The following is a 15,234-nucleotide window of genomic DNA, read 5'->3' on the forward strand; positions in this document are numbered from 1 at the left end:
AGCACTGGAGCCCCCCAGGGGTGTGTTCTGAGCCCCCTGCTGTACTCTTTGTACACATATGACTGTGTGGCCACTACCAGCTCCACCACCATCATCAAGTTTGCTGACGACACCGTCGTGGTGGGCCTGATCTCTGATAACAACGAGACGGCCTACGTGAAGGAGATTAGGAATCTGGAGAACTGGTGCCAGAGGAACAACCTCCTTCTAAACGTCAGTAAGACAAAGGAGCTGATAGTGGACTTCAGCACTAAGCAGGAGAGGAACTACCAGACCCCCGTCATCAACGGGTGCCCAGTGGAGAGAGTGGACAGCTTCAAATACCTCGGAGTTCACATCACGCAGGACCTGTCATGGTCCTGTCACATCAACACCGTGGTGAAAAAGGCCCGACAGCGTCTCTACCACCTCAGACGCTTGAGAGACTTCCAACTGCCCTCCAAGGTGCTCAGGAACTTTTACTCGTGCACCATAGAGAGCATCCTGGCGGGAAACATCTTAACCTGGTTCGGGAACAGCACCATGCAGGACAGACGAGCTCTACAGAGGGTTGTGCGGTCAGCTGAGCGCACCATCCGCTCCGAGCTCCCTGACCTGCACTCAATCTACAGCAGGCGGTGCCGGACCAAGGCCAGGAAGATCGTGAAGGACCTCAGCCATCCCAACAACAGACTGTTCTCTCTGTTGAGGTCAGGAAAGCGATTCCGCTCCCTGAAGACCAACACAGAGAGACTGAGGAGGAGCTTCTTCCCGCAGGCGATACAGTCTCTCAATCACACCACCACACAGTACTGACCCACACATATGGTTCTTACACACACACTGGACTTTCTGGACTTTGTTTTCACTTCATCACTTAAATCACTTTAAGCATATTTGCACTGCACAAGACATAATGTGGATTGCACAACACTGGTCACTATATTCTTCATTTCCAGTTAATACTTGTACAGCTGCTGTTATTGTGTATATATTTATTTATTTATTTATATTTCTTCATACATTCTTATTTAGTTCTATATTGTGTATTTTGTTGTACAGTTATTTTATTTTCAACTTTAATTTATATATTTTATCTTATTCTTTCCCAGTTAAATTTACCCTTCATTCTAAATTGTGTTGTACAGTTATTTCATTTTTTATATTTTATATTTTTTATTCTTATATTTTATTCCTTCCTAGTTAAATTTACACTTTTTAATTTTTCAATATTTATTTCCTATCTTATTTATCAAGGGAAAATTGTATTTAGTAGTCAGTATAATCTTTTAGTGATAGAAGTTTGCATATGGTAGAATACTGCATGTAATCACTTGTGTGTAGAAGTATATAGTTGGTGGCATATTGAAAGAATGTCTCATCCTAGGAGGTCTGTAACATTCTAGGGTGTTCACCCCCACATCCTAGAAGCATGGGAGAGGTCGTACCTTGTTTTATTGTTTTATGGTAGGATTAACGTAGCTACGTCTGTTCTAGTCTAAGTGTTTTAACTGCTGGACTTCCTCACCGTGTTATCTAGGGTGAACCATCTAGGGTGGGGGAGACTACCCTCTTTGTGACCAAGGATGTACCTTTTGTGCTTTCATGACCGTTTGATCAGCAGGACACACACACACACACACACACTGAAGTATAAAATAAAGACAGGGGCAGTTTCTTAGCGCGAGTCTCTCTGTCTGGAGACTGCCCTTGCTAGCAAGAAGTTCTGTGTGTTTCTCTTCTCTGAGTCTTTACTGAAGAAGTGTTTTAAAACATTTTCCTTAACATTATTCATAGCCCTTTCCTTTTTTTTCTTTAAGTCACGAGCAGTTGTCTAAGCATTTCACTGAATATCGTACTGTGTATGACTGTGTACGTGACAAATAAAAAATTTGAATTTGTTTGTGCCTGCGGAAGTCTACCACCAGCTCCTTGGTTTTACTGGCATTGATCTGGAGGTAGTTCAGCTGGCACCAGTCCACAAAGTCGTGAGTCAGTCCTCTGTAGTCCTTGTCGTCCCCATCAGTGATGAGGCCGACTATTGCTGAGTCATCAGAGAACTTCTGCAGGAAGCACTTGGTGGAGTTGTGGGAGAAGTCTGCCGTGTAGATGGTGAAGAGGAACGGAGCCAGAACCGTTCCCTGTGGACTTAATTGGCTGTCAGGTGGCAAAGGAGCAAAGTTTTTAGTAGAGACTCAACAAGCACAAACTTAGAAAATCATCGTATCTGCTAAAAGAAGAACGAGCCAGGAGAGAGCAGCAGTCTGTGGTCTCCACCTGCTGAACCTTTCCCTTGTGCCTCACCAGCCCACACAAGTGTGATTGTAGAAAAAGCCTTTGACAGAGTCAGCTGGTCCTTCCTTTTTTTGCAGCTCTTTGGAAAGTCATTCATCCAAAAAACAAGAAACTCTCCAAACTGAATAGATTAATTTCACTGTATCAGTTTACCCATCTCCAAATATACTCTCAGCAGTCCTCAGAATCAGATTTTTGGACACAGATTTGTAAACATACAATTGTAATCACAAAAAACAAATTTACAACCCTTTCAGTTCAAATCCTCCACAGAACTCATATCACACATCACAGGGTGAATAAAATGGGCTTCTCTGATTCTGATATTTGCACTCAGTGTTCTCAAAACACCACAGACACATATTTCTTGCACTATGGATCTGCTCGCCTGTTTGGCATTTTTGTTGTGAAATTACTCAAACACATACCTCCATGTTTGGCTGCAGAGTCCCATTATCTCCTCATTTGTGTTTACTGAGAAAACCTCAGTCATCCAACCAAAAAAGCTAAACACATACTCACCACTCTAGCCATTGGTGAGAAAATAATACCTATTAATTAGCAAAATAAACAATCCTTTAGCATTAATGATTGGTTGAATCTCCTAATTGAGCTCTGTTGCCTCTGTTATCGAACCATGGTCTCTATTCATTAACTCATTAGATGTAACTGTAGTATCTTGATTTTGCATGAGATTGAATTGGACACAAGTAATTTTCCTTTCTGAGAATATTTTAATCACTGACTGGATTTATAAAAATGTACTAATTACATTATCATCACTGATATTATTGATATAAATGGATTGTTCTGTGTTATTAACTCTTCCATTCTGGAAGGATTTTTCTTCTTGCAGGCAGCGACTGATCTCTTGAGGGGTCCCGGGAGGAGTTAGTAGGGTTTCCTATTGGTTTTGTTCCAATGGAGGCTGTATGGTTGACCGGTACTGGCTAGCCTGTGGGGGTGCTTGGACTAGCAGCTTTAGTGGAGGAGCTGAGAAAGCCTGAGCTCCACGCTGCTGGACCTGAAGATGTGGCCTGTGATGTTTGCAGTGGAAGGAAACGTAAAGCCACCAGGGTCTGTGGGGCCTCCTACTGTGAGAAACACCTCCAACCTCACTATGACTCTCAGACTTTCAAAACACCAAAACTTGTTGAAGCTTCCGTGAAGCAGATCCGCTCTCATCACAATGAGGTGATGAAGATTTTCTATCATGCTGTTTACATTTGTATTTGTGTATCTTATATTAAACAATGAATCAGTGAGATGAAAGACATCTTTGGGTATAGATAACACGAGTCAGGCCTGTGATGGTAACAGAGGTGATTACAGGTTTGAGCTGCAGCGCTCAGGAAGAGCCAAAACTTCATGTTCACCCTTAAAATGTTGGGGCAACTGTCATTCTCAGCAGGTGAAACTCAGTGTTTTGCTCCATGTATGAAGGGAGGGGAGTTACTTTAAACCAGTTTAGTGTGTCTCAGTGTGTCATACCTTCTGAGTTTGTAAGACGTTTGAATGAAATCAAATGTGTTTTTGTTTTTTTTGAGTAAATTCTTCTTTATAGTTTTGTACTCCTTTAATATCCTGGGAAATGTAAATATGTTTTAAAACAAACTGATGACGTATGATTACTGGACATTTTTAAAAGTGCTGCTGGATGTAAAACCTGGGTTTGCCTGCAGAGGGCAGCATCACCACCCTGAGTGATGATTTACTGTGAGTAAAAGATTTAAAGAGTCACAGGTTGGTGGTGTTCTTGTTGTCCTGCATGAACATGATTATGAGCTGAGCAGCAGTTTGTTGCATTGCGGTTCATTTTTAAGGTTTCAGCAGGTCGTAAAAAACAGTGAATTCAATTTCCTCAGAAGAAGAAAAAGAAATTATGAAAAGTTTATGGAAACAATATTTTTGTGGCCAATTTTCTTTAGGGAAAACCTGAAATGAACTCCACAAATAAACCTGGTGAGATGTATTTGTAGACATTATTTTTCCTGAGTCATCAAAAAAGTTTCTGGTCATCTGGATATTAAGTGGGAGAAATGTTCCATCGTCAATCAAGTGACTTCTTGAGTTTCAGCTGACTGCAGGTTTCCCCAACCTTACAAATTTTACATATTTCACTTTGTAAGGTTTCGCAGATTTCACAGGTTTCCCCGATTCACAGATGGAAACTGACCTCATTGTTCATCAGTGGTGCTAGTTTCAGTCATTATGCAAATGTACTGTTTATAAGGTTGGAACCCTGCAGTCAGCTGAAACTCAAGAAGTCACCTGGATGATTAAGCATGTATCAAGACGATTGTTCCTGAGTAATAAGAGTGCAGCTGTGAGTTTGTAAAAATGCAGGTGTGTACTGTTGCTACAGAAAACCACAGTAACCACACTGAAATCCTTGAAGTTCTTCAACGGGAAGTCTTTCAAACAGCAGCACAATCTGCAGACACCATCACGTCTTCCCTCTGATCTGTTCCCAGTTGTTCCCATCCCGGCCTCAGAGACGCAGGGTTGGCGTGATTGATGACCTCCTTGGATGAGGTTTATTCACTTGAGAATTTGAGTTGTTTCAATTGCTTTCTTCACCTTTTAGTTCGGTGTGATCTGTTTTAAAACAGCTGATGAGTCAATCACTCAGTCCATTCAAACTGTGGACTTTGAAGCTAAAGGCTGGTCACCACTCCAGGCTCGGGTTTAAGTAGGTAATCCTCAGATGGATCTACCACCACCTCGCCTGTCAGTCAGCGGTAGACTTCAGCACTGCTGGTAGATGCTCGTGCCACGATTGTTTGTTTCACCTGTCGTTGTTACTCGTCTGTATTCGCAGGTCTCTGATCATAAGTCAGGATTGAACTGCATGGGATGGGGTTTCAGGACTGCTGACGGCTGGTTTCATAGGCCACCAGTTCTGCTCAGCGACGGTTGCTCACAATGGGTGTGGATGGCCTCCTGTACTGCTGTCAGACCTCGTCTTCTCATCTCAGACTTCTTCACAAACTCAACTCAGGGGAAATGTTTAAGATCATTGAGTGAATGTCACTTTTAGTGAGTAATGTAGAAAAAGTCACTGCTTAAAGCTGAGCAAGATAATCTAAGATATTAAAAAAGGTCTCCTGACCCGACCCAGCAGCGTCCTGTTGATGCCTGTTTCAGGATCTGGTTTCTGTCTGTGGTCTGTTCCTGTAAACAGGAGGTCCTCAGAAAGCAGTGTGAGCCCGCTGGAGCCAGAATATGATGATGATGATGGTGGTGGTGGTGGTGGTGGTGAAGGAGGCGTTTCTCAGCGTTGCTGCATCTCCTCATTCTCGTCCAAACATATCGGACAATGTTTAGATGGGGAAATTAGGCTGGTGGTGGAGGAGCTTGATTGGTGGTTTGTGGTTAAGAGACAAGAGCATTGTGTCCAATCAGACTTCAATGCACATGTGTAAACCACAGGCTACAAACAAACACAGTGCTTCCTCTTCCTGTTTGAGTCGTTTTTGAATTAACCATGGAGCTCCGGGTCAGAAGGTTGGAGTGGGTGGAGCCATTAGTGCAAAGAGACTCACAGTGTAAAGGCTGTGGACTGACGTCATGATCTGGATCCATGCGCTCCTGTGGCGATGCAGCAGAGGAAGCTGTGGGTGTTTTCATGGAGACAGAGCTGGTTTCTGTTTGGACGGTCAGCTCTGAGGAGGGGAGAAAATGCTCGGCGTGGGTGGAAGTGTTTGAGTTTGAATGCTGTGAGCACAGCGATGTGCTCCTGACCCGTTTATGTAGGTCCACCGTCTTCATCAGGAAGAGCCGAAAACTTCCTGCCACATGACCGTCAACAACGTCCTGTTTGTGACCTGGATGAGGCTGTGGTTATCACGTGACTGACTGCTCACTGAGCTTTCAGCAGGGCTGGGGTTAAGGACCGACAACATTCACGGCTGCTCGCTGCAGGTGTCGCTCAGGGTCTGCAGATGCTGCACATCTGCCACCTGCCCTCACGCATCACTTCCTTTCTGTGTGATCCTTCAAAACATGATCAATACCAAAGTTCCCCAGCTTGTTATTCTGAGTGATGTCATCTACATCCCCGATTTACATCACTGTGTGTGTGTGTGTGTGTGTGTGTGTGTGTGTGTGTGTGTGTGTGTGTGTGTGTGTGTGTGTGTGTGTGTGTGTGTGTGTGTGTGTGAGATGACAGCAGCCCACGCAGACATGTGCTCAATATGACGTGAGTCAGTGCCACGTGTGTTACCATGACATCAGTGGAACAACAACATGTCAGAGTGTTCCTTCTTACCTCCTTCTTCTTTGCTGTTTTCATCTGGTTTGCTTCTTTGGTGTCTGTTTTAAACCCGTTTGTTGTAATTTTTGTGGATTTTTGACTGTTTTGTGTCTCTTTGAATCTCTTTGGTCACATTGGCTGGTACATGCCTACAAATCAGATGTGTTTCTAAGACCAAAACAAAGTGAATGTCAACTTCACAAAAGCACTCCAAATCAAGCAGCATATGTTCGTTTACCGCTGCCAAAAGTTCTGAGAGAGGAAACTCCACCTTCAGAAGTCTGTGGACACCTCAGTTATGTGGAGAATCCACAACACTCCTCAGAAATGAGAGAAAATGTTGTTATTAATATGGTGATGTCATACAGACAAAATAATCCACTGATTCATATTTGTTTTCCAAATCCCAGCAGAGCAGGTGCTTTCCTGCACTGTATATAAAAGATGGACACAACTATCATGATGTCGTTCACTGGATGTGACTACTTTGTATGGATGGATTTTGTATGTCTAGCATCCTAGACTGTGTGGGAGCATCACACAGACACACCTTCCTGCTAACATAACATGTAACATCCAATCAAACTCAAATTTCACTCACTACTGAAGTGGAGCCTTCTTGGACGGTCTGCTAGTAGAGTAACCTCACAGCAGCCATATTATTGGTCACATGATGTCCAACAGCGCAAACACAGCCCAGGGGTCTAGTTCAGGTGAAGCTAGCTAGCAGCTACATCGACCTGTGTCACCATCCACCTCTCCATCAAACTTTAAGTGTTAATGTGAGTTCTGAAAATGTTATGAAGGAAGGGGAAAATTATCAATAAAGATCGGAACAGTTTGTGTATCAAGCTGTACATATGTTTATTAGTTTTAACATGGGAGTCTATGGGAGTGAACTCACTGCTGCCTCTCCTGGGAACTAGAGGAACTGCAGGGTTTGGCACTAAGCTTTTTACTGCTTCAGTCACTGTCTGCAAGTGTTCAGGTAGGACCCTTCTCCTTAGTTTGGTTGCCGTGATGCCTCAGTGTGGGTGGAGGCTTGTGTCCTTGTCTGTCTGCTGTTTTTTTGTGGGCTTTTCTTTGTTTCTGGTTGGAGCTTTTTTCCTCTTTATGGTTGTTTTCTATCCTCTGTGTTTGTTGGCTGGCTTTCTCTGTTTTGTGTCTTTCATGAAACCTGACTTGAGTTTTCAGCTGAGTTCCTCCCACAAACTTTTTGCTCTGTGCCGATGAACTGAATTATTAAATGTTAATAGCAGATGGAGCTTTTATTGTGTGTGTGTGTGTGTGTGTGTGTGTGTGTGTGTGTGTGTGTGTGTGTGTGTGTGTGTGTGTGTGTGTGTGTGGGATGTGGCTTCTGGAACATTTTCTTCAGGCCAAATAAAGCTGCCCATGTAAACTCCACATTCCTGACTCTGCGGTGCGTCTGACTTTCTTTATGGAGGGAGGAGGCTATCTGTGTGTGTGTGTGTGTGTGTGTGTGTGTGTGTGTGTGTGTGTGTGTGTGTGTGTGTGTGTGTGTGTGTCTGTGTTTTTGTGTTTGAGTGTGTGTGAGGTTCACACACTTTGTGCTGACTGCAGTGAAAGCGGAGGGTCAGGGATAGTTAGACCTTGTCCTCTCTGCAGACTGAACAACTGGAACAACTCTGAAGATCTGGGAAACTACAGCAGCTACATTCACTACTGCGAGTACTGCAGTACAAACCTGAGGTACTTCATCTGCACACCCACAGACAAACCTGCTGTTCACTTTGAATTTAATCTTTCCTGAAGTACTGTCTGATACTTTGATAAAATACACTGCAGTCCTTACAGTACTTAGAATGTACTTGTACTCCTGGGTGTAGCAGTTCCTCAGACGCCTCCCTTCCTGCACTCTGGAGACTTTTGAGACTGAATCTGTTCTTTAAACTAACCTTTAATCAGTCTGAGGACAAGTCTGCAGCCCATGTGACCTCAGGACATGCGCTGAAAGAACCACACACAAAAACACTCACACACACTCAGAGGTGAATTACATGCGATGAGAGCCCACACAGGGAGGATGACACTGAGGCAGCATTATGGTGCGTTATCACGCCGCCCTGCAGGAGCTCTGTGATTACAGAGCAGCCAAAATTACACTCTGACTCTGCTGAACTCCAGAAAACCTGCAGGCAGGTCCAGAGTTTCAGCACACACACTAGCACACTAGCACACATACACACACACACTAACACACTGACACACAAACAATGGCAAATTCTTTTTTCAAATCAGACCTCCACATAAACGTCTCTACAGTGCTTTTATTTTGAAAACCATGGCTTTAACTTGAAGCAAATGCATTACACAAGTCTAAACTAGACCTGCCTTTAATGTACGTGTGTTTTCACCCAACACCTGTGTGCATTGTGTGGCTCACACTGGCTGATGCTCAGTCTGGTGATATTACAGAGCTGCTGCAGTGTCCTGACAGAAGGTTTTACTGAAACTCCATGTTTTTGTTTCCACCTCAGATGATTTTCAACATCTCTGTTATTGCTGGGTTTATGCATATCTGAATAGTCTGCTGGATGGAGATGATGGTACAGAACCTGGATCATAACTGTGCCGGTGAAGGTGAGCCTGAGCCTGAACCTGAGGACGAGATGTACTCTCTGTGCTCATCTGTTGATTAACACTTTTTCATTAATTGTTTTTTAAACGTAACCTTTTATATCCGGTTTTTAAGTGATGACGTGATGAATTCTGCTTCTGGGCCCAAACTACCCTGCGTTTAATAAGGCTGTTGTGTATTTATGTTTTAATGCTTTGTATCTTGTTCTATTTAATCTCAACAAGCCCCTAAACCAGTCAGTGATCACTGTCAGCCTCTCACGGTTTTTATTATTATCGCTATTCATTTTAAAGCGCCATTTTTAAAACCTTACGATTTAACTACAGCACAGCCCATGCAGCAATATATTAATGACTAACCTCGTATTGTGGATAGATTATCTCAGTTGTTCTCCTGGCTGAAGTTTGGTCCGTTTACAGCATCCTGCCATGCGATTGCATTTGTCCCGAACCTTCGGGAACCCTCACGTTAACTTTTATTGAGTGGAAAAAAGTTAGCATTCACCCTCCAGCTTGAGTGTTTATATTATACTAACATAGCTGTGTCACTAGCGATCGTGTAGCACATCATTATATACCAGCTAGCCCAACTTCAGTAACCCTAAGAACATCACTGCTGTTTACTTTCCTGTCTTCATTTATGTCGGGAGTGATAGAGCTGTACGTCTTAATTTGTTTCGGAAATCCCTCAGTCAGAACATGGTGTGTTATATTTAGATGGAAGCTAGCAAGCTAACTCCCTGCTAACTTCTAACGGCATTAAATTTCATAAATTCGGATTTCATGGATGCCTGGATGTTAAACTTAATTGTTACACTGGCTGTGAAATGACCTCTGAGCTGCTCAGACGGTCTGTCTCAGCCTTCAAGGTCACTTCAGCTCTAATTTGCATAACATGGTTTGTTGGCTTCCCGCAGCTGAAGAGGACCTGGAAAGAACAACCCCAAACATGCAGCACACTATGAAACATCCAGCTGTGCAAGATGAGCAGAAACACCACAGCAGGAAAACTCTGACATGAAGTTTGAGTGTTCCAGCAGGACAGAGACTCAAAATCATAGCCACAGGTGAAATATTTTCCAGGCCACAAACGCAAGTCCACGTACATTAAACTCACCACGATCTTAAAGAAACCTTTTATTCAACAACACCTGTGAGCATATTTAGGGTCAAACATCTGCATCCACAAACACATGGCAGGAAACGTGTGCAGCCTTTCTTTATGACAGTATAACGCACTCTAAATGAGTATGAATTTAACTGCATCAGATTCATTGTAAGGTGTTTACAGTTTTCTGTTTGTTTTTGTTTTTTGTTTTTAATTTTTATGGGCGCTCTCAGGATTTTATTTTTATTGCATAAATAAACTGAACATTGAGCTGCTTTGAGTTTAGGGACTGGTTCTTATACAGTGCTTTTCTACTCTGAGCACTCAAAGCACTTTACACAACTTTGGCCTCTTTCACACATTCAGACTCTGTTGGATGCAGCTTGGTTTTGGTCTTGTCCGAGGATATATGTCATGCAGACGGGAGCAGACGGGGATGGAACCTAAATCTTCTGTTTAATGTTTGCAGTTTTTTACTTCAGCTCTTTTATCCTTGTGTTGTTTCCTGTGATGTGCACTCTGTCTACTTTGTCACTTTGAGGCTGTAAATCTAATAAAAAATTATCTTTGTGTTTTGTTTGCCTGTTTTTAGGTCCTCTAAATCACTGTGGTCAGTTGTGCTGTACAGACTATGCATGCATGTACCTGTGTTAAAAATACTCTGTATACTCTGCTGACTGCTTCAGTATGAAAAGCAGTGATGGATGTTCCAACAAGATCATCTTCTGTGTTTTTGTTCCTCCTGCGAGTCACGTACAATGTTTGTGTCACGATCCTGGGTCTTAGGACCCAGTGTTTTGAGTTCTAGTTCATTTTGATGTTTATAGTATGTTTAGCTCATTAGGCCTCCTATGTTGATTTGCTTATTAGTTCCCCCTTGTGTTTCAACCCATGTTAAGTCTCCCCTGCCCTTCATGTCTCTCTGTGCCCCCTCTGTTCTGTTTATGGTGTGTCTTTGCATGTTTGAGTTTCTTGTTTTCTGTCACCCTGCATTGTGCATTATGTTCTCATGGTTGGTCTTTTGTTACTCCCTCTAGTCTAGTCTCTTGTGTTCAAAGCTGAGTATTTCCCTCTGTGTATTTTGGTTCTTAGACCTCTGCCTTATGGTTTGTCTCTGTTTCTTAGTTGCTGTCTCCACTGTGTCTAGTTCGCGTCTCTGTGTGATACTTCCTGTTTTACTTTGAAGGTCCATGCCTCATGTGAGTGTTTCTAGTTTTGCGTCTCTGTCTCGTCCAGTCCTGATTTCTCCCAGCTGTGCCCTCCTTCTGTGTCTCATTCCCTCGTTATCCCTCTGTGTATTTAAGCCCTGTGTTTCTCTTTGTCAGTGTCGTAGTCTCCATCATAGCTGTGTGATTTTTCCCTGTGGCTCCTTGTGCTTTAGTTTTCCCAGTTTAGTTTATTTTGTATTGTTTTTCGTGTCCCACTCCACGCCAGCAATAAAGCTGTGTTTTTTGAGTTTACCTTTTGTCTCTGTGAGTTTGCGTTTGGGTCCTACTTTTGCCTGCACACAGCCGTACTGTGACAGAAGACTACGACCATTACATGGACCCAGCAAACCGCTCTCAGCTGCGTGAGCGTCAGGATGCTGCCTTTGCTGAGCTAGAGGAGGAGCTCCGCTTGAGGCCGTGGCGCACTCCTGACTACGGGCGGATTTTCCGAGGAACGCGGCTGGCTCTCGGTGGTCCCCGGAGCTGCCGAAAGCCCCCACCTGCCGCTTCACCTGCACCCAAGCCGCGGCCGCTTAAGGTGGGAATTCTCCGCGTCCCTTCAATTGCCCACGCTCCAGCCTCCGTGTCGCCGTTCTGCACGCCGGAGGCTCGGCTATTCTCTCCGCCCGCTTCCCCTCCCCGTAGGAAGCGGCGCACACGCCGCAATAAGATGGACCATGTTAAGCAACTCCCGGTGGTGAGTAACACTGATTATCCTTCTTCCGCTTCTCTGGACATTAAGAACAATAGACACACTCCTGATCCTGTCGATGTGTCCCTGATGGACGATGACATAGACTGGGAGAAGTTTTTTCATTTTGCTCCCTCTGAACAGGGAGAAATCACAGACAATAAGCACTCGCCAAAGGCTGTAAATGCTGTTAAAGGGAAAACTGTGAACCACTCTACCAGGTCAAACACACTCAGTTCCGGTTCCGTCTGTTCGGGTTTTGTCAGGTCCGGTTCAGTCATCCCCAAGTCAGCTCACTCTACAACTGTCAACCCAAGGATTTCAAAAACTATTAAAACAAGGACTGCTAATACTAAGACTGCAAAACATGAAGTGGACGGCGGGTTCATTTTTGATAGATCTGTTTTTGTCGACCCTGAGCCTGCTGTTTCTAAGACTGTTTTTTCTGAGCCTGCTCCTTTTCCTGCTCGTGTTTCTCCTCCCGGGGCAGCTCGGGCCCAGCGTACCTCTGCACCCGTACCAGTTCCTCGGGTGGGGGAGGCTGAGGCCCAGTTGGTCCCCGCTCTGGTTTCCAGGCCGGCTGAGGCTCTGTCCCTTTCTGCACCCGTACCAGCTCCTTGGGTGGGAAGGGCAGTTGCCCAGCCGTTGCCGGTGCCTGTTCCGGTCCCCAGGGTGAGGTCAGCCAGGATACAGCCCGTCTCCGCACCCGTACCTACTCCTCGGGTGGGAGTGGCTAGTGTCCGGCATGTGCCTGCGCCCGTCCCTGTTTCTACTAAGGGCTCAGGAGAATTCGGTCTGCAATCCACACCGCCATCACTACTGCATGCCTTTCAGTCTTTAGCTCAGTCATTAGCGCTGTTAGCCACCCAGTCCATAGTACACTTTCCCGTGCTTCCGTTAGCTCAGCCCTTAGCCCACTGTGCAGCTCAGCCAGCTCCCCATTGTTCAGCTCAGTCATCTGTTCCGTCACCCACTCAGCCTTCTGTTCAGCCGGTGGTCTCTGCACCTACTGGTCATGCCACGTCAGCTGGTGGTTCCGGAGAACCACACCAGCCTCATGCCTCGTCCGCTGGAGGGCCCGAGGAGCCCGTCCAGCCTCATGCCTCGTCCGCTGGAGGGTCCGAGGAGCCCGTTCAGCCTCACGCCTCGTCAGCTGGAGGGTCCGAGGGGCCCGTTCAGCCTCCTGTCTCCGCTGGAGGGTCCGAGGGGCCCGTTCAGCCTCCTGTCTCCGCTGGAGGGTCCGAGGGGCCTGTCCAGCCTCACGCCTCGTCAGCTGGAGGGTCCGAGGGGCCCGTTCAGCCTCCTGTCTCCGCTGGAGGGTCCGAGGGGCCCGTTCAGCCACCTGTCTCCGCTGGAGGGTCCGAGGAGCCCGTCCAGCCTCACGCCTCGTCAGCTGGAGGGTCCGAGGGGCCCGTTCAGCCTCCTGTCTCCGCTGGAGGGTCCGAGGGGCCCGTCCAGCCTCACGCCGCGTCAGCTGGAGGGCCCGAGGAGCCTGTCCAGCCGCCACCTGCGACCGCCTCGTCGTCGCCTGGTCCGGCTGCATCCGCCTGTGCTTCTGCTACGCCTGGTCCGGCTGCATCCGCCTGTGCTTCTGCTACGCCTGGGCCAGCCTCTGCCTCTGCTTCAGCATCGCCTGGTCCTGCCTCTGCTTCAGCGTCGCCTGGTCCTGTGCCCTCCAAGCCTCGGCCGGTACGCCTGACACTTGGGCGCCGCCGTCGCCTTCCGCACGGCCGGCCCCCTGACCTGTTTCCACGCCGTCGCCTTCCGCACGGCCGGCCCCCTGACCTGTTTCCACGTCACCGCCGTCGAGGTCGGCCCCCTGAACCGTTTCCGTGTCGCCGCCGTTGCCGTCCGCACGGACGGCCCCTTGATCAAATGAACTATGGACTTCTGGACCGTCACCCTCCGGGTCGGCCCCCTGAGGAGTTGTGAACTGTTCCCTGCGCTCCTGTGTTTTTGATGGACATTGTGTTTTTGTGGCTTTGTTTCTGGCCCTCCGTCCTGGACCCCCGCCGCCCGCCCTGGGTGGGTTGTTTTTGGTTTTGTTTTGTTTTTCCTGGTTTTGGGCGTCTGGAATCCGCCCTTGAAGGGGGGGCTCTGTCACGATCCTGGGTCTTAGGACCCAGTGTTTTGAGTTTTAGTTCATTTTGATGTTTATAGTATGTTTAGCTCATTAGGCCTCCTATGTTGATTTGCTTATTAGTTCCCCCTTGTGTTTCAACCCATGTTAAGTCTCCCCTGCCCTTCATGTCTCTCTGTGCCCCCTCTGTTCTGTTTATGGTGTGTCTTTGCATGTTTGAGTTTCTTGTTTTCTGTCACCCTGCATTGTGCATTATGTTCTCATGGTTGGTCTTTTGTTACTCCCTCTAGTCTCTTGTGTTCAAAGCTGAGTATTTCCCTCTGTGTATTTTGGTTCTTAGACCTCTGCCTTATGGTTTGTCTCTGTTTCTTAGTTGCTGTCTCCACTGTGTCTAGTTCGCGTCTCTGTGTGATACTTCCTGTTTTACTTTGAAGGTCCATGCCTCATGTGAGTGTTTCTAGTTTTGCGTCTCTGTCTCGTCCAGTCCTGATTTCTCCCAGCTGTGCCCTCCTTCTGTGTCTCATTCCCTCGTTATCCCTCTGTGTATTTAAGCCCTGTGTTTCTCTTTGTCAGTGTCGTAGTCTCCATCATAGCTGTGTGATTTTTCCCTGTGGCTCCTTGTGCTTTAGTTTTCCCAGTTTAGTTTATTTTGTATTGTTTTTCGTGTCCCACTCCACGCCAGCAATAAAGCTGTGTTTTTTGAGTTTACCTTTTGTCTCTGAGTTTGCGTTTGGGTCCTACTTTTGCCTGCACACAGCCGTACTGTGACAGTTTGGAGGGGAAAATAAAAACTCCCCTTCGGTGTCTTAAAACTAAAGTAATGAGCCTGGTTGGAAAAATGAGAAGAGAGGACATTGAGATGTTTGCGTTTAATGGTGGGACTAAAATAAATACTCGAGTAAATACCAGAATATGCAGCTGAAGTACAGTAATCAGGTAAGTGTACTTTGCTTCCACCTCTGACTGCTTTACTGTAAGTGTGGAAACGTACTGTTTCATAATGTTTAGTTTCTTGGATCA

General features: G+C 46.0%; 1 protein-coding gene across 2 annotated transcripts; it reads left to right on the plus strand.

Moving 5' to 3' along the window:
* Positions 1-7,471: 7,471 nt before the first annotated feature.
* Positions 7,472-14,922, plus strand: LOC113027420 (uncharacterized). 2 transcript variants are annotated; one of them, XM_080303684.1, is made up of 4 exons: positions 7,472-8,239; positions 9,028-9,130; positions 10,045-10,194; positions 10,602-14,922. In XM_080303684.1, exon 4 carries the CDS (start codon positions 11,778-11,780, stop codon positions 14,064-14,066), a length of 2,289 nt encoding a protein of 762 aa, XP_080159810.1. In that variant the 5' UTR covers positions 7,472-8,239; positions 9,028-9,130; positions 10,045-10,194; positions 10,602-11,777; the 3' UTR covers positions 14,067-14,922. The 2 variants fall into 2 exon arrangements, with proteins under 2 accessions (XP_080159810.1, XP_080159809.1); XM_080303683.1 differs by having other exon boundaries at positions 7,475-8,239; positions 10,045-14,922.
* Positions 14,923-15,234: the final 312 nt, after the last annotated feature.

Source organism: Astatotilapia calliptera, chromosome 7 (genome assembly GCF_964374335.1).
Source record: "Astatotilapia calliptera chromosome 7, fAstCal68.1, whole genome shotgun sequence".
Lineage (NCBI taxonomy): Eukaryota > Metazoa > Chordata > Actinopteri > Cichliformes > Cichlidae > Astatotilapia > Astatotilapia calliptera.

Coding starts and splice junctions, on each gene's coding strand:
- LOC113027420 (XM_080303684.1), top strand. CDS start 11,778: ATGGACCCAGCAAACCGCTCTCAGCTGCGTGAGCGTCAGGATGCTGCC.